The 25,906-nt window shown below is 41.8% G+C and overlaps 1 protein-coding gene across 5 annotated transcripts in view; it reads left to right on the top strand.

Annotated features, from left to right (window-relative positions):
* Positions 1 to 25,906, top strand: part of ASTN2 (astrotactin 2) — a 999,842-nt gene that overhangs the window by 441,854 nt on the left and 532,082 nt on the right. For 4 of the 5 annotated variants that reach the window (XM_054500794.2, XM_054500795.2, XM_054500792.2 and 1 more), the window contains 3 exons: positions 1,765 to 1,849; positions 2,359 to 2,433; positions 3,202 to 3,339. In XM_054500794.2, the coding sequence (XP_054356769.1) occupies positions 1,765 to 1,849; positions 2,359 to 2,433; positions 3,202 to 3,339 (298 nt within the window). The remainder of the gene's footprint in view (positions 1 to 1,764; positions 1,850 to 2,358; positions 2,434 to 3,201; positions 3,340 to 25,906) is intronic. The other variant, XM_054500793.2, reaches the window with a different exon arrangement.

Below are 25,906 nucleotides of genomic sequence, written 5' to 3'. Positions count from 1 at the left end.
GTGACAGGTTTATCTGTGTGTGTGTATTGTGTGTGTGTGTGTGTGTGTGTGTGAGAGAGAGAGAGAGAGAGAGAGAGATACATACAGAGAGAGATACAGAGAGAGAGATAATGTGATTACAAGAAGATGAGAAAGAAGACAAGCCAACATCATTAGCCTGGAAATTTACCAGAGCAATAACAGATAGTTAATTATTCATTCAACTCACATTGTTAAGCACTGACCCTATTCTAGGCAGTAAGCAAAGCCAGGGAAGTTCCCACTAGCATTTCCCAAGAGGTGTTCCATAGAATTTTAATCCTATGAGTCATTCCATCAACAAGTCTCCCAAAGAAAAATAAGTTTGTGAAATCGTGTATGTATCACCCTCATGGAGAATCACACTACACTGGCTTTGAGGAATGGGGTGGTATTACCCAAACACATTTTTAAATAGAATCTGTTTTTGGTAAAGCATCTTCAAGCATCTCACAAATAAACCTTAGAGAAAAAAGCAGTAACTCATTAAATCAAAAAATATTTCTAGGCCAGGCGTGGTGGCTCACGCCTGTAATCCTGGCACTTTGGGAGGCTAAGGTGGGCACATTACTTGAGTTCAGGAGTTTGAGACCAGCCTGGTCAACATGATGAAACCCCATCTCTATCAAAAATACAAAAATTATCTGGGCATGGTGGTGCATGCCTGTAATCCCAGCTACTCGGGAGGCTGAGACAGGAGAATCACTTGAAACTGGGAGGTGGAGGTTGCAGTGAGCCGAGATCACGTCACTGCACTCCAGTCTGGGTGATGGAGTGAGACTCTCAGTCTCAAAAAAAAAAAAAAAAAAAGAAAAAGAAAAAGAAATTCTATACCTTAAGTATACAGTAGAGCAGAAATGACAACAGCTAGGAGTAGGACAGAGAGATTCTGAAATCACTTCTAGGATTCTGGTCTCTGAAGATATGCTAGGAAATTGGACATATGCTGGCCACTTGAAATGAACTTGGCCAATGAGAGAATGTACTTAAGGCAGTGTGTAATGCTAGCAAGCACTCATGCAACCAAGTGTAAGGCATGGCCAGAAAAAAAAATAATGGATGGATGGATGGATGGATTGATTCATGAATGAATGGATGGAAGGGAAAGAAATGAAAAAGAATGGCAAGAAAGAGGGAGAGGAGAAAAGAGGACAAGAGAAGAGATGGCAGTAGAGGGAAGGGGAGGAGGGGAAAAATAATTTTAAAATGAAAAACAACACAAAATAAAACCAGGAGACTACAGACAGGTTTTTCTGAAAGGGGAAATCAAAGGTTTCTTGGAGATAGTGGCATTTAATTTGGGATTTATGGATGGTGAAGACCTATTCATTCAGATGGAGATAATTCAGTTTTCTGATTATACCTCTAGAGTACATGCACTTTATCATAATTTTAATATTTGAAAAGAAGACCTCCATTTGTAGCCACCTGATCACTTCCTGTTTCCCTGTCTTGAGTTGTGAGCTCCTTTAGCAGCTGGGTTGCGACTTTGACCTCTGTATCTCCAGTGCTGAGCTGAGCACCTGTCAGAGTGTGGCCAGGATTTGTTGAAGGAATAAATGAGTGAATGAACAAAGGAATAAACTCTGTTAACCACAGTGGTTGATGGACAAGATTACCCTCTTTCCATGTGCCTTTTTTAAAACTAAGCAGCTCACTTTATGTCTTAGGAAAACAAGCAAACCAGAGAAAAGCCTATTTGGGGAGACTCTACTTAACAATAATCTGTTTTCTTTTCACTTATAGGAGAGTGCAGCTGTCATGAAGGCTATGCCCCTGACCCTGTTCACAGACACTTGTGTGTGCGCAGTGACTGGGGACAGAGTGAAGGGTGAGTAGCAAAGGGCATCAGGTCCGGGACAGTTCAGGACCCACTTTTACCTCCTCTGTTCTGTTACCAGAAGCCCCAAGCATCTCCACAAAGAGGACTCTTTCTCTGCAACAGTAGTGTTCCTGCAAAACCCAATGGGAAGTGAATCCTACTTTCCCATGGAATCACATTTTAGTATTAAAGGTACATGATTGGTGAATATTCTAGAGAGCAAAGGCTGACATTTAAGTCACTTGCCCAAACAAAGTAATCAATGAACACTTTCTTAAGTGGACTGCCAAAGGAAAGAAGAACATTTTTAAACAGACTCCTGAACGGACATGCACACTTTATGAAAGTGCTGAATCCTGTAAATTGGAGACATTCTTTTATAATATAAATAGTCTTGCCCAATAATTATTTCTGCAGGGTTTGGTTGTTTGTAAAGCTACTCTAGAGCAGTGTCCACATGTGAATTCTACCTGCCTCTGACTAATGTCATCTCCTCTCCCCTCTCCTTCTTCCCATAGACCTTGGCCCTACACGACACTTGAGAGGGGCTATGATCTGGTGACAGGGGAGCAAGCCCCTGAAAAGATTCTCAGGTGAGTTGGCTTTCTTGTTGGGGCATAATTCTGGGAAATGGAGAAAGGACTGTTAGGAAGATGTTGTCATGGATCCTTAGACTATTGAGCCTGTGCACTTCTGAGCTGCACTGAGTACAAAAGGACTCTCCCTGGCACTAATGTACCATCATGGCCCAGGTTGCTATGGGAATCTAATTTCCATTTGTCTGGCAGCTAGACTTATAGACTCAGATACTTGAACTGGAGGAGACATTACTGATTATTAAGTCCAGTGGTTTAAAAATACTCTGTAACCATAGAACCTCTTCCCACCACCTCCACAAAATCTTGTGTAAAACTTCAATGCACGTGTAGATAAAGACATACAGCAAATTAAGTGGCAGAACTGGGAATCAAATTTTAGTTCAAACTGATTCAAAGTCTGTGCTCTTAACCTTTGTGCCAGACTGTCCCTGCTGACATAGCAGTTGCTTATGGAACTCCTGCTGTATGTCAGGACTGCTGGAAAATCAGAGCGGCAATGGTCCCTATCCTCACCGAGTCCACTAGTGAATCAGGAAAAGGAACTTAGCAACACAAAGCAATTCATGAGCTAAATGTTTAACAGATTTGAGAAATGATCATCCAGGTCTGGAGAAAGTTGGCCAACATTGTTCTTTAAATAATGCAGGGGATATGGGTGGAGAAGTAGGAAATTGCCCTAGAAGGGATGGGAACAGGGGCCCCTTTTTTCTGTTTGCTCTCTGCTTCCCAGGGAGTTCCCCAATGGAAACTCTTACATTGCAGGTCTACTTTCAGCTTGGGCCAAGGCCTCTGGCTTCCTGTCAGCAAAAGCTTTGTGGTTCCGCCTGTGGAGCTGTCCATCAACCCCCTGGCCAGCTGCAAGACCGATGTGCTCGTCACGGAAGACCCTGCAGATGTCAGGTAGGGAATCGTCTCCAGTACTCTGCATAGGTACTTCTTAAAACCTTGGAAGTCCGCCTGTTGGAGAACCACAGGAACCCCTAAGGAGTGTTCTTGCTCTTTAGTTGATGTGAAGAACACTGTCAAATATGCCATGCTCCTAAACTCTTAGATGTGACCTCCATTACTGTGTCTCAATGCCTTACGTTTCAACACTATTGCTTTCCTTTTTGGTTTATATTACATATAAGAGAGGCTGATGCATTATCTAGCTCATCATGGGATTATTAATGATCTTATCTTTACTTAACAGTATGTTGGAGAGTCACAAAGGCAAAAGTTTAGAAAATGGGATGCTTTCTGTTGTAGTCCATGGGATGTACTTTGGGCTAATTTATGAATTTTAAATGTCCAGGCTAAAGGCCAGGCGCAGTGGCTCATGCCTGCAATCCCAGCACTTTGGGAGACCAAGGCAGATGGATCACCTGAGGTCAGGAGTTCGAGACCAGCCTGGCCAACATGGTGAAATCTGGTCTCTACTAAAAATACAAAAATTAGCCTGATGTGATGGTGTGTGCCTATAATCCCAGCTACTTGGGAGGATGAGGCTGGAGAATCTCTTCAACCCAGGAGGCGGAAGTTGCAGTGAGCTGAGATCGAGCCACTGCACTCCAGCCTGGGGAACAGAGTGAGACTCCATCGCAGAAAAAAAAAAAAAAATGTCCAGGCTAAATCTTTTGTTCTTAACTTATAAAAGCATGGAGACTACATTTCACTTTACATTATCCTGCAGCTTGTAGCTAACTTCATTATAGACTTACTTTACTGCGTACTAATTAGATGCTTACATATCATTCTGCCCCATTATGGTGCACTTCTCAAGGTCAAGGAAAATAACTTATTTAGCTTTTTAATCCCCAGCTCCTAGTACATATTGGACATCTATTAAATGTTTATTGAGTTAATTAAGTCTGTGGTCTTAGATCTGATCTTAGCACTGTTCTGGAGCTTTCTAGTGGAGGGTTTATTTCTCCCAATTTGATGAGGGGAAGCATTCTAGAAATTCTGATGTTACCAAGAATAGAGTAGTTTTACTTCTAAAACTGATTTGTACACAGCTTATTGGCTCATGAACTAGAATTAAATCATGGCCCCCCTAACTACCAGTGACTGTTTTTCAACAGCTCCATAGTTGCCTTTCGGTCATTCTAAATCACAATGCTATCAGTATTTCTATGGCATCTTGACAGAAAGCTCCTAGAACCCAACTCTCTTACTTTAAGATGTTTTTACCCTCACCTTGTCAGCTTTCATTGGGAGGGATGAACTTATCATGCTTTTTTAGGCTATTAGCATTTCCCAAAAGAGGATGTTTTAAAACGAATAGATTTATAAAGAGATGGCACTTAGGATATGAAATAGTTATTACTAGGAACTAAAATAGCTTCACACACACATTCACATACTGATTCATCGATATTTACCATTGTTTTCATTTTTGATAGAATTGAAGTATATGAGATTTTAGTAAAGCATGTGCTAAGTTCTCTCTGCATTATATATTTTAAAGATAAAGCAAGGACCATCTGGTTTAAAAGACTATTCTCAAAGAGACACAGTTACCTTGTTTGAAATCAGCTGAAAAGAAAGTCTTGACTAGCTTTCCTCATAGTTCTGTCCTGTTGACATTGCATCCATGATTTCGATGAAGATTCAGATGATGCAGCTCTCTCAGACTGGCTAATGGTAACACATATTCTGGAGCTGGATAGGGCTGCTTTAGAATTCCATCTCTACCAAGTGTGAACTGTGTGATCATGGCAGCCAAGTTTAATTCTCTACGTTTTCATTTATTTGTCTGCAAAATGGGGATAATAACAGTGCCTTCCTCACAGAGGGTAACAATAATAATAATAATAGTTCATATCCATTGATCATTTTCTAAGTGCCAAATACTTCACTAATATTATTACATTCTTACATCAGCTCCATGAGGTGATGCTCAGTTTTCAGATTCAAAAATAAATAAACAAACCTGAGGCATAGAGGTAATGCCTTCACTAGTAAGAGATGAAGCCACATTTCAATCCCTGATCTGCAATAGGGGATAAAAGATTGCAATCATCACCATTTGAGAGAATCTGCACTATGTAGATTGAGTTTTCCAAGCTGCACTAATAAACCTTGTTTGACATGACATTGCCCAGGCAAGCATATCATGGGCATTTAGAGAATTAATAAGTTCCAGTCAGATGGTATGTTGGAAATTTAATAAATAATAGATCATAATTATAGATAGCCAATAATACTGCCCTGGAATCACAACAAAGAGATTAGAGGAAAGACTACGTGGAAAAGCAGAATCAAAGGGAAATGGAAGGTAAGCATTACAGTAGGATTGGAAAGGAAAACTTGAACGTGCACTGCAAGTTGATTCTTTGATTTTTAATCTGTGATAAATTCTTGGTCAAGTATGAGATCTCACACTACAGTAGGCAGAACAACTTAGTAGTTAAATGTACAGGCTGTGACTTACCAAGGCAGCTAAATTTAAAACAACTAATGATAACAAATGTTAGGAAGGATATGGAACAACTGTGGCTTTCATAGTTTTATAGTGAGAATATAAATAAGTATGTCCACTATGTAAACCTGTGGAGTGGTATGTGCTAAAGTTGGAGGTATATATCTTCTATAGCTCATCAGTTTCGCCCATAAGGATATGTATAACAGAAATATGTAAATGTGTACCACAAATAGGACTTACAAAAATACGAATAGAAGCACTCATTTGTACTGCTAGAAAGCTAGAAAAAAAATACAAATACCCATCAGTGAAAAATTAGATAAATAAATTATGGAATAATAACACAATGGAATGCCATTAACAATGAATATGAAAGAACACAGTAACCATACATAGCACCTTGGATGAATCTAACAAATATGATATAGAATTTTGGAAACCAGACACAAAATAATATTATATGTTTATATAAAAACAAAAAAACTAGTTTCATTAATGAGTAGAAAACTAATTTATGATGTTAGAAGAAAGGATAGAGATTACTTCTGGGTGATGGAGAGGGTGGTGACATGGGGAACTCCGAATGGGCTTATGTGATGCTGATAATGTTTGATTTATTGTTATGGGTAGTGGTTACATGAGCGTTTTAACTCTGTGAAAATTCATTGAGCTTCACACTTTTCTCTATGTATTCTATATTTTGATTAAACATAAAGTTTATTGTCTGAGGGCATAGGCTATGGACCTCAAGCTAATTGGCTGAGTGCAAATCTTAGCCCCATCATTTGCTTGCTGCAGGAGTTTTTCTGGAGCTGTGTTTTCCCCTTGAGAATAATGGAAATAAAAATCTCATCTCATATATGGAGTGATGAAGATTAAGTGACATATTACATGTAAAGCAGTGAGTTTGCTACATGGTGAAGTCTCTAGAAGCATTAGTTATCATGCTCATTATTGTAACACAGTGGCTTTTGTTCTCTTTATCTTTTCATTATTTTCTCATGTTTTCGCTGAAAGGCTAAAGACAACCTATGGTGCAACTGAAAATCAATAGTTGCTCAGTATTGAGGATTCATATTAACCACTTTGTCATGGGCTTTGGGGAAGACTTAAATGAGTCTATGAATTCCAGTTCAGTATGCTAGGTCTGTGGCTTTATGTACATGGACGTGGTTACAGAATGAATGAAGAGTCACATGTGTGGTAAACGTAGAGTGCCCTAGGGGACTGGAAAGGATTGGAAAAGAAAGAAGACGTATCTGACTGAGGGAATTAGGCAAATATTTTCAAGAGAGAGAACATTGCCAATTTTTCAAGAACTGTGGCTAAGCTTTGGCTTTGTGCAATCTAAGGTGAGGGGGAAGGCTTTCAAGTGTGAGAGGCTGAAGGGCAAAATAAAACTCTCACCTGGACAGCTCCCATTCTCCAGCCTGTCCTAGCAGGAAGCTGCTCGGAATGAGATTTTTAGCATTTGAGACACTAATGATGCCAGCTACCAAGGTGGAAGAGCAAATCTCTAGCTGAATTGCATACAGATATATTTTAATTCTGAAAAACCTTAGCTGGATCCCTCCTGTGTACCAGATACTGTGCCGGATACCATAGGTATACAGAGATGAATACAGCCAACTCTGCTTTCAGGAGTTTCGTGGTATAGCAAGGAGCATGAAACAAGAGACTGACTTGAGAGATGGAATAAAAGATGCTTGTGGAGGGAGAAGCGTGGCAAACAACACTTATTAATGCATACTGGGCCTTCTTCACAATTTCACCTGGAGCAGATTCTTCTTATAAGAGAAATGTGAGAATAGCTATTATAGTTGGAATAATAATCACCCACAAAGCTCAGCTTTTGGAGCCCCTCAGTCATTTTTCTGTGATCTCAAATCAATGAAAATGAAATGGTGAAATACTGTTAATTCCTGAACAACGTTGAAAGAATAATGGGATATCAGAGTGCAAGCTGGCATGGCTCACTTGGCGATAGTTTTCACATTGAGTTAGTTCTGAATAGAATTAGGAATGTCTCCTTGTTCTTTTGGCCTTTCAATTCCAAGTACTGAGAATTTACTGAACACCTACCATATTTTAAACTAAGTAATAGAGATATAAAAATAAGACAAAGATTTCAGTGCTTTAAATGAGTCAAAATTGCAAACAAAAAATGTCATACTTTGTGACAGTTGAAGAAGAATAGAGGGAAAGTTCAAGGCAGAGAAAAGACACAAAGTCAGAGGTGGTCAAACCCACCTGGAGGTTAAAAGAAAGGACTCAAAACTTCTATGCCAAATTTTGAAGTGTTAGCAGGAAGTCACTAGCTCACTGGTTTTCAACATGTATTCCCTGGACCAGTAGCATTAGCATGACCTAGAAACTTATTAGATATGTAAATTCTCATATCTAGTGTAGACTGATAATGATCCCCAAAGGTATCAGATCTTAAACTCCTAGAACCTATAAATATTATGTTATTTGGAAAAGGGGTCTTTGCAGATGTTATGCCGCATTTTGTCAAAGGTTGATTATTCTGAATTATCTGGACAGGTCTGAAACATCATAATGAGTGCCCTTATAAGAAAGAAGCACAGTGAGATTTGACATGCACAGTGGAGAGGCAATTTGAAGATGGAATTAGAGACTGGAGTGAGGAAACCACAAGCTACAGAATGCCAGCTGCCGCCAGAAGCTGAAAGAGGCAAAGAAAAGATTGTTCCCCAGAGGCTCCAGAGGGAGGACCACCTTGCTGACACCTTGATTTTGGCCCAGGGATACTGATTTCACATTTCTGGTTGTTTGAAGCCGCCCCAGTTTGTGGTGATTTGTTGCAGCAGCCACAGAAACTAAGTAATAATACACCTACTAAATTAGGTATTTTGGAGGTGTGCCCAGAATTCTGGTTTAAGAAGTCCTCAGGTGATTCTAATGCTCACTAAAGTTTGAGTACAAATGCACTCGGTAGCAAAACAAGGAATGGATCACCTACTTAGTCTTAAGTAGAAAACAAAAGATATCAGGGCTTGAAAACTCCAGAGTGCCAATGGCTTTTGGCATAGTAAAGTTTATATGCTCCCAAATGTTGGGACTCACTATTCCTGTTTCTTTTCGTTCCTCATCTCTGTGTTTCTCTGGTGTACTCTGTTTTTCTGTTTTTCTTTTTCAGGCACACTCTCACTGACCTCTCCAGGCTTACAACCACAATTAAGCATTGCCAGAGTAATGAGATGCCCCCTTTCCCAATGGTTTATGCAGAAGTCCTGGCACTGAGGAATGGCAATCATCACTCATCCTTAGGTGGCATTGTTCCAAGTGCTTTACTGAAATAAGTTCATTTAGTCTTCACTCATTATTAGCTCCATTTAATGCAGGAGGAAACTGAGGCACAATGAGGATTATGTACCTTGCCTGAGATCACACAGCCAGTAAGTAATAGAACCAGGTTTGGAATCCTGAGAGTCTGACTCTTGAGTCCATGTTCCTCATCTCTAAGCCATGGTGCCTCTCTTTGGCCTATTTTGGGATCTTTGCCAATATCCCACATCAATCTCTCAAGAGACAAAGTGCTCTAATTAGGCAGACCTGGGTCACCAACTTACCCTTGAAACCAGGGTTGAATGAGGGGCACCTTAACCACTTGGATTGAGATCACAGGTAGGATCGTTCCCCAGTGAAAAAGCAGGACAGGTAGCAAATAGATGTTGGATGAGAAAAACCCAGAGATGTTTTCTTTATGGGCAAGGCACAGGGCCTTGAACTGGCAAAGTGTGGCATGCCTAAGGAGGAATTTTTTTTTTTTTTTTTGAGACAGAGTCTCACTCTGTCACCCAGGCTGGAGTGCAGTGGTGCCATCTCAGCTCACTGCAACCTCCACCTCCCAAGCTCAAGCTATTCTCCTGCCTCACCCTCCACAGTAGCTGAGATTACAGGCACATACCACCACGCCTGGCTAATTGTTGTACTTTTAGTAGAGATGGGGTTTCACCATGTTGGCCAGGCTGGTTTCGAAGTCCTGACCTCAAGTGATCTGCCCACCTCAGCCTTCCAAAGTGCTGGGATTCCAGGTGTGAGCCACCATGCCCAGCCAGGAGGAACTTCCATTTCAGTTTGGCTGCAGTGTAGTGCCAAGGGATGCATGGCAGTGGAAGAAGGGAGAGAAGGACAGCAGACAGAACATGCATGCTCTTTTCTCTCCTCTTCTATCTCTTTTTTCAGCTGTTAACCACCTGGGCTAGCAGAGTCAGCAATGACTCTTGGGGCACTTTAGGGTAGTATATTCATTCACTGCTCCAGGGTCCCCAACAGATGTTCCTGTGTGACTGCTCCAGATACTGGAATCTGACTTGGGACTAGGCAGCACCCCTAGTCAGATACAGTGCATTCTGGAAACATGGGCCATACATCTCCAGGTGCAATCCTCAACAAATGCACACCAGGTACTTCCCTGTGTAGTGAACATTGTGCTAGTCTCTAGAAGTAGAAAAACCAAAAAGAGAAGAAGGAGTAGGAAAGAGTGTAGAATTAACTTGAGCCAAGTTTGTTCACCTCTTCGAGCCTCAATGTCAGAACCAGGAAGTTGGAGATTAGTGTGTTTTTCTTATATGGTGGTTATTAGGATGACATAATGTGTATAGGGTTACTAGTACAGTATATTACATGTAACTGATATTCAATGAATGAGAAGTTTTAGAAGCAGTAGGAATTGTAGAATTGTAGTACAGTTAAGGAAGCAACCATATGATGCAGTGTGTCCATGATTAAAAGATGTAGTTCATGGTTCAGAGTGGTATAAAGAAGGGATGTGTGCCTCCTTTCTCTGGATCACATTGTGCATTGATAGCAGGAGCATTGATGGCAGAAGGGAGGGTCAGGGCAGCAGGACACGTGGAGTAGGCTGGAGTCGGGGCCAGTCACTCGATGCATTGCATGGGGGCACTTGGCTTGTGAAGGATCCCGGCAGCAGAGTCTGGGGGGAAGGTCCTTGATACCGGTCTTACATCATTTAATATTCAAGATATCTCTCTCCTGTTGGAGGTGAGAAAAACTGACTTCTTGCCCTTGCAGCTGTCTACAAGCTTTCATTAATGAGTGCATGCATGTTATGTGTGCATATGTGTGCACACATTGTAGGCAACCTAGAAGTGTGCTTTCCTTTTCAGTAGGGATGTTGATAGAAGGGTGGCTTCTTCAGGTAGAATCTCAAGTCCATCATGCTTCCTCTAAGCTTTTCCTTTTCTCACCTATTACTCACACAAATGTTCCTTTCCCAAAGGGCAACAGAACTTCAATAGGGAACCCACTTACCTGCTTGAAACACAGAAGAGGTATTGGGCAAAGTGAATAGCATGGACACTGGAGCCAAACTGCTTAGTCTCAAATCCCAGCTCCACCACTGACTAGCTGACCTTGGGTAAGGTAAACTTTCTGAGCCTCAGTTTCCCATCTGAATGATAACTAACACTCTATCTTTGAATGTTTTTTTGAGAATGGAATGAGATAACACTTTTAAACTTTTAGCCCTGTAGTCATCAATACTAATGACTAACATTTATTGATCACTTGCTTGGTGTCAATGTCTTAAATGCTCTACATGTTTTCATTCTGACTCCTCACAACAACTCAATGATGTAGTTATTGTTATTTACAGATGAGGAAACTGAGGCACAAAGATGTTAAGTCATTCATGCAATGTTGCATGGGTAGTATGTGGCCGAATCAGCATTTCAACTCAGGATGTTTTGTGAGTGCTCAGTAAATGTTGGCTGTTGTTGAAGAAGGGGCATTCTCTGTAAGATGGAGGAATAGGTTCATTGGACTTTATATCTCGGTCTTTGTTGAGCATTTGGTCTATTAAGTGTGTGTGTTCTTTATGCAAGTAGAAGGTGAAATATCAAATGGGGAAGGGGAAAGAGTGTGGGTAACTCACAGCTAGGTTCATAGAATATGGCCATTAGCATTTTCCTGGTACCTCCACATCCCTCCTTTTTTTTTTTTTTTTTTAAAGAAAATGAGGCCCCTCTGAGAAACATTACTATAAAAGGCCTCCACACTTCCTCCCAGGTGGACCTACTCTATGCCCTCCACTCTTTCCAGCCCCACTACCTGTCATTCAGCCAGTGAACCTGGAGACATATATATTTTTCCCCATTTTAGTTTAGCAATCATAATAAATGTGAAGTCTATTAGGAAGAGTTTCTGCCCAGGCTCAGTAAATCTCTTCAAACATTGTTCAGCACCAAATTTCTGTAAGTCTTCGCCACTGGGGAGACTGTAGCATGCACCAACTGTCAGCTCAGATAGAGGGCTCAAGACACAGCCTCTGCTAAATGAAACTCAAATGGAGACTTTGGAATATAAATATTGAAGTGACCCAGGCTGGATAAAGGGGTACCAGTTAGCTAAGCTTCTATCTTACATGCAGGAAATGCTAAATTATTAAAACTTTAATAAATGTAATAATAAATATTTGATGTTGAATTATAGAAAGCTTTGCAGATACAGTGAAACTGAGAAATGAGTTGTTATATCTGCATTAGAAGTTAAACACTTTTAAAAGGGGACTTCTGTTGTTGAGACAGGTCTGCAGATCTTTAGATTAAAGAGAGAGATACATGAAAGTATGATTTTGGGCATGTATACTGGGCTGGGGGTTAGGATACCTGGGTTTGAAGCCTGACCCCAAACTGGAGATAGTGATAAGTAGCATTTTGGGCAGAGGCCTCCCGCTCAGCTTCCTGTAAGTGATCCTTACAGCCATCTTCTGATGTTGAAGCTATTTTTATCTCCCATTTCACAGATGACGAAGCTGACATTCTAAGGCCTTAGGAAGCACAGATGGTAAAGGGATGAATTAGAATTTGAACATAGACTTCTGACCTCGAGACCCCATCCATCCACCCATTCATCATTCCATGGCTCCTCCCTCACTTCCTGCATGGAAGCCCTTTCTGCTCTGTATGAATCAGGATGGTTTGGGATTCAGGGGACAGAGGCCCAATTCAAGTTAGCTTAATGGCAACTGTATTGGAATGACATCATGGGAAGGGCAAGAGATCAGCTCAGCCACAGGAATGAGGAAGGTTGAGGGAGTTATATAATATTAGGATTCTGTTTTTCCTCTCTGTCATTCCGTGATGGCTTCATTCTCTTCTATTGTACAACCACTTTCTTTCTGTACTCCCCCTCTTGTCATGATAGGGGTTGTGATAATCATGACTCCCCAAGCTCTTTGTGACTTTTACCACCAGGGAGAAATAGTTCTCTTCCCTGAGTCTCCTTTTGAACAATCCTAGAGAAGTCTGTCACATGTTAGGAGTCCAACCCTGGTTTAGTCATCTATCATTAGGGGACAGGGTCACAATATACAGATACAGCCATGGAAATAATTGAGAGGACCATGAACTGCAAATCTATTCCAACCCATGTCTTCAAAATTCTCCCTGGAATTTTAAGTTTATTCATCTAACAGGTTGGACTAAATCAAAGATGGCAGCCATTAACCCAGCCTACATGCCAATTCAGATACATGGTTAGGGGCTGCCTAAGATATTATGCTGGGAGGGTTTCTGAGACTACAAACAGACTCAGCTGGGAAAAGTATCATGATGAACTCATTTGCCCACCTTCAGTGTTGGAGGAGGAGTTGTAACAGAAGGGTCATGTGTTTGCCATCTCTGAACCTGATGGTATTTAGAAGTCCTCCCTATTTCCTATGTCACGACCTCATTGTGTTCCCCTACAAAATGAAGAGATAGCTTTGGTTGCTGAGACATGAGAGAAAGGACAGTCATGTGAATGGAGATGCTGAGGATGAATTTGAAATAGAACTGTCTTATCCACAAGTTTCCATCCATCTATGTTATCTCAGAGGATATATTTGGATAATCTTATCTTGTTACTAATACATTTCCTGAAATAAATTTCTGGCTTGTAGCAGAGTAAAGACCTCCATGTAGGTACTTTCTAGATACTCTCTGGTCTGGCACTATCATTGTCACTTATATTTAAAAGCTATGAACAAACTACCCACACCACCGGGCCCTTGAATTGTGTCCTATAGTTTCAAAGGCTTGTTTAAACAATTATAAACTCACAGACTAGAAGGGACCTTCTGACGCATAGTTTTTATCCTCTGCCATTGCATGGACAGTCCTGAGTAATGGACTCTACCTTCTGCTGATAGACATCTCATTGCCTCCTGCTTCATTGGCTGCCATGGTCTCACAGCGTTGTTTCCTGGAAAGCCTCACTCTGTCTCACCTAAACAGGTCATACTTTCAATTATGCAGACAGCAGCTCAGGGACAGTGATCACCAAGATAAGCTAAAATGAGAAATCATTCTGCCTTTTAAGGCCCACTCATTGCAGCTGAGTAGAACCATGTTTCCCTTAGTGTATCTTACTCTGCCCAATAGGCATCAACCACCCAGTTGTCAACACACACGCTCAAGCACACACACACACACACACACACACACACCCCAGGGCAGTCTAGTCAGAAAGATGAGTTAGATATGTCAATGAATAATTAATTGATCTGTACCTTAGGTTCAACTCCTTTCCTTCTCACCAAACAAGGAGACTAATATCAAAGAGGATCCCAGCAAGAAACAGGTGGCATGCTCAAGCTTGGGGAGATTTAAAAGGGGACTATGCACAAAATTGAGGGAAAGTTCCAGAAAAGCAACAAGAGATCTGCAGTGCCCTGTGGCTAGTGTCTGGGTCAAGGTGAGGGTGAAGTTACAAAAACATGGAGAGGGAATTCCATGGAGCTGTGGCCTTTAGTCAAGGGATACACACAGCTCATGGTGACTCTGCCGCAAAAGAGCCAGGAAAATAAATGTCCCAACTGCACTCAGCCACTTCTCACCAAACCTCCTGCTGGTGCTGCCATTGGCTAAATCCAGTGAGAAGCCAACTGCAAGAGCCCATCGAGTCCATCCATCAAAGTCAGCCTCCTGAGCACAAGGCAAGAGAAGAATAAGCTGAGAGTGAGTTTGGAGGAGCAAATGGAGGAAAGCCCCAAGTTCTTTCATCCTACCTTCAAAATATCCTGAAAAATGGTCATGCCTCTCTATCGTCATGGACACTTTCTGGCTCAGGCCCTCATACATAGTCTCACTGCTTTCAGTCCCTCATTCATAGTCTCACTGCTTTCAGTCCCCACCACACTCTGTGCACATCCCCAATCCAACCGCTGTACCAAGTGTGCAATGGCTGTTTCCTGCTTAAAACCATTTAGAGCCCTCCCCCTTCTTCAACTGCCTCAAAATAGAAATCCATACTGTTTCAGCCAGCATTCAGTAGCACTTCACAATCTGGCCATAATACCCTCTGATCTCATCTCCCACCATGTCCCCAATTGCTATTTCTCAAAATGCTGTACACTTTCCATTTTCCTTGCCTTTGCCAGTGCTCTCCCTCTGCCTAAAATAGCCCAAAACTCACAGTCCCCAGTGTACCTAGCACATTACTCTTCATCCATCCCAGCCTTACAGAAGCATCACTTCCTCTGAGCATTCTTTTGAGAATGTGCCCTCCAGAATCATAGGCACCTCATTGCTATGTTCATGCTGCTAAAATATTTTTTCCAGATGTAAGGGTCAGGGCATTGCATTATATTGCATTGGAGTCAATTGTAGTTTAGTATCCCTTTCTGCCCTCACCTGGTAATCTATGTGTTCCTGGAGTTCATGGATTGAATCTTAATATCATTGCATTCCCAGTTCTAAGCACAGTAAATAGCTCAGAGAGAGGATATAGAAAATTGCAATGACGTTAATTTTATGTGGCTCTGTTTGTATGTTCACGAAGATGTTTTGATGTTACTACTAAATTGCTTAACAAACACCTTTACACTATCTCAAAGTATCATTCAATCCCCTTACCTATGAACACTCTACCATCAAAACAGTCCTATCAAAATTTCTTACATCCCAGTGCCTATTGTATTATATTATGACAACACACATTATCTCGCAGTGGTTCCAAATGACACTAGTACTTTGGGGTTAGTGGATGCAACAAAATTAAAAAGGAGGATTCCATAATTTAAAAGGTTTGAGAAACCCTATTATAAATGAAGTTGCTACATTGATTTCCTTGCTGGCAGTTTTCCCAGGGACATTAACATGTGAACAAATGTCATAAATCTTTAAGAAATGAAGTCTATATACTACAGTCTCTCCAACACTATTCAAGTAGGAGCAAGTTCAAGACCAGCATTCCTGAAGACATCAAGTAATACCAGATTAGTCCATCATGGCTTAGAGGCTACACAAGTTAAACCAAACATCAGAAAATGAGGGATTTGGTTCCTATGGGGCATCTTTCAAAGCACACACACATATTTTGGGAGTGGGCAGAGGGAACCGGTCTCTCTCCTGTTGGCTGAGTCAGGCTGGCCAACCTCTGAGCTCCCTGTTTAATTTTCCTGACTCTGCAGAAGACATAGGGTCCTCACTGGGGAGGCAGTGTGTGGATAGGATGCCCATGCTGGGATATTCCAGAAAGAGAACAAGTCCCAGGTGGGTAGAACTATAACATTTCCTAGAATTGACAGAGGAAGAAAAGTAAGCGAGACAGAGTAGTGAAGAAGAAGCAACCTGCCAGTTGAAACCCTTTAGCCTAATGCATCCCATCAGTGGTACAGGCTATGGTGCTAAATGCTCTGCCTCAAATCCCAGCTCTGCCATTCACTATGCGGGTAACAGTGGGCAAGTTAACACCTCCCACTGCCTTATTCTCCATATTTTCAGTATAGAAATAACTGTAGCTACCTTGTGCAAATGCTGTTGAGAGTCAAGTGAATTGATGCATGATGCATTTAGCGTAAATAGATTGGCTACTGTTGTTGTCATTATATTACAATTATTTAGCCCAGATTTTGATCTGGTGTAGGAATCCTTCATTAGGATATTTTTAAACTCATGCCTTTTCAGAAATGATTGTGACTCTTGTTTTCTGCATACTCTACTTGCCCTTCTTAAGGTTTTGCATCCAATAAGTGTTCATTAAGTACATGATGATTGAGTCATTGGAGTGAGACTTAAAGATGCTTCCAAAAAGAATATGAGACTGATAGCAGTGTTTTTCTCAATAGCTAAACATGGAAGCAACTCAACTATCTGTCAACAGATTATCTAATGGAATATTATTCAGCCCTAAAAAGGAAGGACATTCTGACATATGCTACAACATAGATGAATCTTGAGGACACTATGCTAAGTGAAATAAGCCAGGCACAAAAGGACAAACACTGTATGATTCCACTTATATGAGGTACTTAGAGTAGCCAAAATCATAGAAACAGAAAGTAGAATAGTGGTTGCCAAGAGTTGGGGGAGGGGTGAATGGAGAGTTATTGTTTAATGGGTATAGAATTTCATTTTGCAAGATGAAAAGACTTCTGGAGATAGATGGTGGTGATGATGGCACACCAATATGAATACACTAATACCACTAAATTATACTCTTAAAAGTGATTAAGATAGTAAATTTTATGTTGTGTGTATTTTACCAAAATAAAAAATGGTGGGGGGCTGGGTGGGGGGAAGAAATAAGAGAAAAAAGAATGGTTTTGGGGGAAGGGTGCATGGCCATCCCTGCCAATTCTAGCAAATTATGCCACACACCTTAAAGGCATTCTAGATGCAGAGTCCCTGGAACAGACAGTATGGCTCCACAATACACCTCTCCCTCTCTCCTCCCTTTATAGCATCTTTCAGCCCTGCAGTCTCCTCCCAGGTGTGGCCAGACTGAGTTAACTGTATTGAAATGGGGCAGCCTGGGGAGATTCATGACATAGATCTGGCTGGATTCACACACTGGACTTCACAGGTTCTGGGGGCTGAGTCAGCTGTGCAGGTGTCTGGTCCAGTCAGGTAAACATGGCATCTAGAAGGAATGGTCAGCCTGGTCTTTGGGAGGAAATTTTGGTTTCCTGTGAAAGCTGAGAATACTATAGGTCAAGAGGAAAATCTTCACTTCCTTCAACTCTAAACTGGATTTTAAAGAGGGGGATTTTGTCCCCCAGCAGACATTTGGCAATCGCTGGAAACATTTCTGGGGGGTTACAACTGGGAGGGTGCTATTGGTATCTAGTAGATAGAAGTCAGGGATATTGCTAAACACCCTACAATGCCCAGGGCTAAAATAAAGAATTATCCAACCCCCAATAGCAAAAGGCTAAAGTTGAGAAGACATGCCTTAGATGAAGGTATATTAGTCCTATTGAATGGATGAAAAAAAAAAATCAGGCCTATAAGGTATGATTTCAAACTCACATTCTTTCCATTGCACCTTCCAGAAATCCAGTTGTAAAGAGGCTGGGATATAGTGCAGGTTATTAAGCCAAATTAAAGCATAAAAAGCTGGCATGCATAGTCTAAGCCTGGGGAGGCAAAACAAAGAATTGAATACAGGATACTCCTGAAGTAGTAGCCTGGCCTCAGGAATGAGCATCAACCTCAGGTTTTTGAAACCCTTTGGCTGGGGTCAGAAGGGAGTTCTGCAGAGCCTGGCTTAGATGGCCCAACGACCCCAGCTGCAGGGCTCGGAGGAGCATCACTGGCAGAGAGTCAGGCAAGGTCTGACAACACCTCCCCTCCTCCAAAGTGAGCCAGAGACACACTGCCCTCCCTGGCTGTGACGGATTTTGAACATTAAAAAAAAGTTTACAATCCCAGCGAGGCAGGCATAAATCACAGCGTCTCTGTGCAGCACCGGCAGACATGACTTATGGCCCCATCGCCATGGCAACGGGAGCGCAACCGGCACGCGCACAAAAGCTCTGCTCGCGCCTGACAGGCCTTTGCGTGGCCCTGATGGAGAGGCAAGTGTTCCGGAGAAAGGATGTATTCTCCGGAACTCGCTGCCCATTTGTCTTCATTCTGCACTGGAGCGAGACCCTTGCTTTTTCTCTCTTCTCCCCATCCCCAGCCAACAGGTTGTTTTCCTTTCTGTCTTCTGCATGGGAAGGTGTTTTCTTCATCTTTTGACCTGCTCTCCGAAGGTTTACAGAAAAGACCCCAATTAAAGCTTGTAATGGGTCTGCCTGGCTGTCCTTTCTGAGCTAGGAGTTATGGCGACAGCTTCCAGTGTTGAGCGTCTGCACGTGTGGACCCTCTGCAGCTATTTCTTCTATACCTTTAGCAAATAGGCTCCTTAGATGTTCTTCCTGCCTCCCTAACCCCTGCCTTTCAGGTCATCCTCCACGAGCCACTGGAATGGATTCCTCTAAACTGCAAACTTGCTTTAGACCCTTCCATTGCTCCGCTTGCTGTTGCTATGAGGATAAAGCCCACACTTCTCAGTGTGACACTCATAGCCCTTGAGGACTCAGCCCTGCTTCTCTCTCCAGTCACATCCGCGTGCTCCATTCTGGAGGTTTCAGCCTTCTTGAGGGCTTTTAGATCCTCATACCTCTTGTCCTTCTGCCTAGAACACAGGCAACACCTGCCTCTTTATCTGGCTATGTTTTACTCATCCATTAGAGCTTGGCATATACCACCTCCTCCAGGAAGCCTTATCTGATCTCACACATCCAGTGTAGAAGCCCTTTCTCCTTTGTCGTCATGTTCTGCCATCTCCCAGTGGTCACACTCACCCTCTCCACACAGTGCTTCTGTGTCTCAGTGCTGCTGTATCTGCTAATCCCCATCTTCACTGCCATAGTCGGTTGTCATTTCCTCTCTCCAGGCACTTATCACCTTCTCACCTCCTCACTGCACTTCCTGCCTTCACTCTTGCCACCCTTAAATTGAGGCCCCACATGGCAGTCAGGGAATAGTTTTTTCAGCACAAAAATTGTTATATCATTTCCTTGGTTGAACCCATTTCATAGTCTTTCTTTGCCTTTGTAATAAGTCCAAACGTATCGAATGCCCCTTGCTTGCACCTGCTGCCTGCATCTTACATCGTACTCTCTGCTGGCCAGTTGGACCCGGCTTATTTCTAGGTATCTTGTATGTTTGCTTGTCTCTGGGACAATTATGATCCTAGAACATCTACTTCCTGTGCCATGCCCACCAATTTCCAGTGACTAGGGCTATTCCTACTCATCCTTTTGGCCTCAGTTTAAACATCTCTTCTTCCAGGAGGCCAGATGTTGGCTCCTTTTTTTTTTTTTTTTTTGAGACGGAGTCTGGCTCTTTGCCTAGGCTGGAGTGCAGTGGTGCGGTCTCAGCTCACTGCAAGCTCCGCCTCCCGGGTTCACACCATTCTCCTGCCTCAGCCTCCTGAGTAGCTGGGACTACAGGCACCCGCCACCACGCCCGGCTAATTTTTCTATTTTTAGTAGAGACGGGGTTTCACCTTGTTAGCCAGGATGGTCTCAATCTCCTGACCTTGTGATCCGCCCACCTCAGCCTCTCAAAGTGCTGAGATTACAGGCATGAGCCACCGCACCTGGCCAATGTTGGCTCTTTAGTTTAAGTGAGTGTGGCTCTCAAACATGGCGACATTCGTATAACTCAGTGAGCTCTTAAAAATTACAGATGCATGCTCAATTCTAGTGGAAAATTTGAAGAGTAGCAGAGTATTCACATAGCCTCAAAGTATCTCCCTACAAGTAGCCTACTAATTACAAAGTAAAAATAATAACCTTACAGTAGAGAAACCTCGCCAATGCCACCTTAACCAAAGTTAACATCACAAATCAACATCATATGCTTCCTGATATGCACTGAGAAAGCCACAACATCATGTCTGTGGTGTTCTTGTCAAAAATACATAATCTGAATCTAGGCCAGGCGCAGTGGCTCACACCTGTAATCCCAGTATTTTGGGAGGCCAAGGCAGGTGGATCACGAGGTCAGGAGAACGAGACCATCCTGGCCAACATGGTGAAACCCCGTCTCAACAAAAAATACAAAAATGAGCTGGGTATGGTGGCATGTGCCTGTAGTCCTAGCTACTCAGGAGGCTGAGACAGGAGAATCGTTTCAACCTGGGAGGTGGAGGTTGCAGTGAGCCGAGATCACACCACTGCATTCCAGCCTGGTGACAGAACAACAGAGCGAGACTCCATCTCAAAAACAAAAACAAAAACATAATCTGAATCTAATCATGAGGAAACATGAAACAGACCCAGATTGAGAGGCACCGTACAAAATAACTGACCTATATCCTTGGGAACATCAAGCTTATAAAAGCAAAGCAGGCTTAAAGCTGTCCAAATTCAAAGATCCCAAGAGACCATGACAACTGAGTGTAACACATGAGCTGGGACTTTCTTTTACTATAAAAACATTAGTGGAACACTTGAAGAAACGTATAGATTAGGTAATAGTACTGTATTAATAGCAACCTCCTGATGTCAGTAATTGTATTAGAGTTATAAATAAAATACATTAGTTTTGAAGCAATGTGCCCCAAAGTATTTAAGAAAACAAAAAGTATTGTCTTTCTTTACCTTTTTCCCAGTTCAGAAAAATAAAAAAGTGTGTGTATGTGTGCGTGTGTATATAAAAACATACACACACATATGTACATGCATTTGTAGAGAGAAAGAGAGACTGAGAAAAAGTAGCAGAGAAAAAATAGAAGAAAAATTGGGACATGCGAGTCCTGCAACTTTCAAGATTATTTGATGATCTGAGTTCCTTTTGTTTTCATATGAATTTTGGAATGAGCATCTCAATTTCTGCAAAAAAAAAAAAAAAAAATTAACTAGGAATCTGATAGGGACTGCATTGAATCAGTACATCCGTGTGGGGATTGTTACCATGTTAACAATATTAAATCTTTCAACCCATGAACATAGGATGTCTTTCTGTCTATTTAGATCTTAATTTCTTTCAGCATTGTTTTGTAGTTCTTAACGTAGAAGTCTTACACTTATTTTGTTAAGTGTATTTCTAAATCTAAGTATTTTATTCTTTTTGGTGCTACAGTAAATGAAATTGGTTTTCCAATTTTATTTTTTGTTTGTTCATTGCTAGTGTAGAGAAATATAATCGACTTTTATACATTGACCCCATACCCTGCAACCTTGCTGAAGTTATTTATTAATTCTAATTGTGTGTGTATGTATGTATGTATGTATGTATGTTCATTGGGGTTTTGTATATGCAAAATCATGTCATGAAATGAATGGAGATCATTTTATTGCTTTTTCAATCTGGATGTCTTTTGTTTATTTTTCTTGACTAATTTCCATGACTAAAACCTCCAGTACAATGCTGAAAGAAGTGGCAATGTTTTATATTTAATTTTACAACTGTTCTGTAAGTTTGATATTATGTTAAATAAAAAGTTAGTATACATATTTCATATATGTTATATATAATACATATGAAAAAAGGCCTGCCGCAAGAGTTCTGAATAGTTAGCTGGGCGCAGTGCCTCATGCCTGTAATCCCAGCCCTTTGGGAGGCCGAGGCAGGCAGATCACCTGAGGTCGGGAGTTAGAGACCAGCATGACCAAAATGGAGAAACCCCATCTCTACTAAAAAAAATACAAAATTAGCCAGCTGTGGTGGTGCATGCCTGTAATCCCAGCTACTTGGGAGGCTGAGGGAGGAGAATCACTTGAACCCAGGAGGCAGAGGTTGCAGTGAGCCAAGATCGCGCCATTGCACTCCAGCCTGGGCAACAAGAGCGAAACTCCGTCTCAAAAAAAAAAAAAAGAAAAAGAAAAAGAAAAAAGAGTTCTGATTAGTTGGTCTGCAGTGGTACTAAAGGCAGTGGCATTTTTTAAAGCTCTCAGTTCATTCTGCTGTACAGCCAATGTTGGGAAATTCTGGACAAACCTCTCCCGAAAGAGACTCCTGTCCTTCCCCATGATAGCATGTTGACTGTAGTTTCTTGTTTAGTTTTCCAATTAAGCTGAAACTCCTGCATGGAGAGATGGCTTATTTCTCTTGCTCATTATATCCACAGAAATAGTGCGTGGTACACAGTACACTGAAAAAAAAAAAATAAATGACAACATTTGTAACTCTCACAACAACCCCATGAGGTTTTTAACACTGGCCCCATTTTATAGAAGAGAAAATAAAGCCCAGAATGGTGAAACAACTTGCTACGACCACACAGTCAGATGCTAGAGCAGCAGGAGGTTCAAATCTTTGCCTACATGGATCCAAAGCTGGTAATTTTTCCACTTCTAGCAGGGCCTCAACCACACAGTGCATCTTCTGGGCCAGAGCCCTGCTCAGAAGATACAAATCAAGGTTTACTATAATAACTGACAAGCATTCACTACGGAGTGCCCAGAAGAGTGAACAGGATTGGCTAGCTCTTAACTTAGTCCCTTTAAACAGCTAAGCCAATAGCTATGCAATATTTTTAGTCACAACATATTTGATCTCATTTACTATTTCTGCTCTCAAATTCAAAAGCCCCCAGTTGCCTCCATTTGACAGTTCATACCAGTCCATCTGGGACTATTTAGAGGACTTCTCTTCATCATACTGAGGACAATGGTTTCCATTTCATGAGGACTTTTTATGAACCAAGGACTGAGCCAAATCCTTTGTGGGCATCAACTCATTTCATTGACTTCTCAGCCTTCATTAACACTTTCTATTCTTATGTTGTTGCAAAGGAAGAAGCTGTGGTTTTTTCCCAGATCCTCAGCCACCTGGCCAAGGTCACAAAGCTAATCAGAGAAAAAGCCAATATTTCAATGCAGCTCTATCTGACACCAGACTTTGAGTCCTCATCCCTGTCATCTTGTGCCTTCTCATTCTGCCAAAAGTGGAAGGCACGAGGTCTTGCCTACATTTCAGAGATGTCAATTCTTTCTCAGTTCTTGTACTTTGGCACATATAACCATTACTTGGAGGGCTTGTTAAACTACAGATTGCTGGGCTCACCTCCAGGTTTTCTGGTTTAGTAGGTCTGAGTTGGGGCCTACAGATTTGAATGTCTAACAAGTTCCTAAGGGATGCTCATGCTGCTGATCAATGGACCACACTTTGAGAGCCATTGCATTAGACTATTCAGAGTGGTGGGTGTGAAAAGACAGTGAATGAGGCTGATGGAAGCTAAATGATCTGGAAACTCTCTCAGATGTTTGCAAACTATATCCCATGAGCCAATTTGGCCCATCACCTGTTTTTTTTTTTTAATAAATAAAGTTTTATTGGAACATAGTTACATCCATTTGTTTACGTATTATCAATGACTGATATCTTGCTGTAATGGCAAAGCTGAGTAGTTGCAACAAAGTAATAGTAGTTACTTATGGCCCAGTAAGCCTGAAATATTTACCATCTGGCTCTTTGCAGAAAAAGTTTGCCAAGCTTTAACTAGATTCCAGGGCCTTGCTACTCAAAGTGTGGTCCTCGGACCAGCAGCATTGGCATCCCTTGCTTATTTGAAATGTAGATTATCAGGCCCCAATCTAGACAAACTAAATTAGAATCTGCATTTTAACAAGATCCCCAGGTGATTTAGCTGCACATTCAATATTAAGGAACATTTCTCCTGCATAACTAAGTAGCTGAGAACTTTGACTTTGAGGTCAGAGAATCCTAGCTCTGCCATTCACTAACATTGTGGCCTGGAGTAAGTTATATTCCCTTTCTAGTCTCAGTTGTTGGATGCATATAATAGGGATAATGATGCTATATCACGGGATTGTTTTAAGAAATGAAATAAAATGAAACACCTGAATGCCAGCTCATAATAAGAGTTGAATAAAAGGTAGCTGCTGTTATTAGAATCGCTGCTATTTTAAAAATAACACCAAGCCCTTAAAAAAAAAAAAGATAAGAAAACCAAGCCCTATGTAACCCACCCAAGCTTACATATCCATACATACACGGACAGGTCAAGGGTGTGAACTAGCACAAGGTTCTCTGCCTCTGAGCCCATTGTGCGACCCCTTCTACTCCACTGGACTTGATGGACAGGTGACTGATGGATACAGATTGAGCTACAGCTCTGCCACTAATAAGCTAACGGACCTTGGACAAGTCTCTTCTCTGCTCTGAGTTTCAGTTTTTCTATCCAAGAATGAACAACTAACCTGATCACATTGTTGAGGCTTTAAACCATCAAGGATCAAGTGTTGAGCACATAGTGCAGGGCTTTGCACTCAGGAGATGCCCAATACAGGGAACCCATTTTTTGTTGTTGTTGTTAAAAAAAAAAATCAAATATTCTTTAGGCAGCAGCTACCCTAGAGGACAATGAAACCTGTCAGCATTCTTGTTGGACAGCTGCCTGGTCTCTGTAACTTGGGTCCTAACCAGGAGCTAGAAAATTAACTTGGAAACTGAGGATGCAAAAATGAGTGTCTCATTCTGGGTTCCTCTGGGTCTCTCCGCCTTCCTCTGAGCAGACGCTGGGCTCCAGCAACACCTGGTACCTGCAGAACTCTCAGGAAATTGGCTTGGCTAGAATGTCTTAATAGCCTGCTCTCTAGCCAAAACAATTTGCAGTGGAAAAAGCAAGGGTTTAGAAGTCAAACAGATACAGATTCAATTGTAACTATAACACAACCTCTCTTTGTGGCTTTGGGCACCCCACTTAACCTTGTTAGGCCTCAGTTTCCTCATCAGTAAAATGTGATAATTACATCTTATTTTCAGTTAAGCCAATGAACTGATTCACTGCTGCCAAACAATCTCAGCTAAGAAATGCTGTTATTTGCCTCAGTGGGTGGGGGAGTTAAAATCACAAACTGTCCTTTCCATAGCAGACATTTGCAGATCTATTGGGTCGGAGATGGAGAACTGGGAGTCTCCTCCACCCCTTCCTTTTATAATAGAGAAGCTAAGGAACAGAAATGACATGGCCTGGCCCAAGGTCACACTGTGGGACAATAAGATGGGCCACCTGGATCCCTGTCAGAGGGTCTTTCACATTTTGTTAGGCTGCATGTCAACAGCCCAGGTCAGCACAAATGTCCCTTGTTTTCAGAGTCACCGGTGGCTGAGCAGTAAGTAATTGGGCCCCTCCTCGAAGGCTGTAATCAAAGGCAGCCTTGAGCTTGGAGGCAGCTCCAACGGCGATTGCTCGGCTAGCTGAGGAAGAGGCTTGAGGCCAATATCAGCGGCCCTGGGCTCCTGACAGCAGGTGTGGATGATGAATGGGCAGCTTAACATGATGGAGCAA

Source organism: Pongo pygmaeus, chromosome 13 (genome assembly GCF_028885625.2).
Source record: "Pongo pygmaeus isolate AG05252 chromosome 13, NHGRI_mPonPyg2-v2.0_pri, whole genome shotgun sequence".
NCBI lineage: Eukaryota > Metazoa > Chordata > Mammalia > Primates > Hominidae > Pongo > Pongo pygmaeus.
Note: the sequence above shows the minus strand (reverse complement) of the source record. Positions and strands in the feature narration are given on the sequence as shown.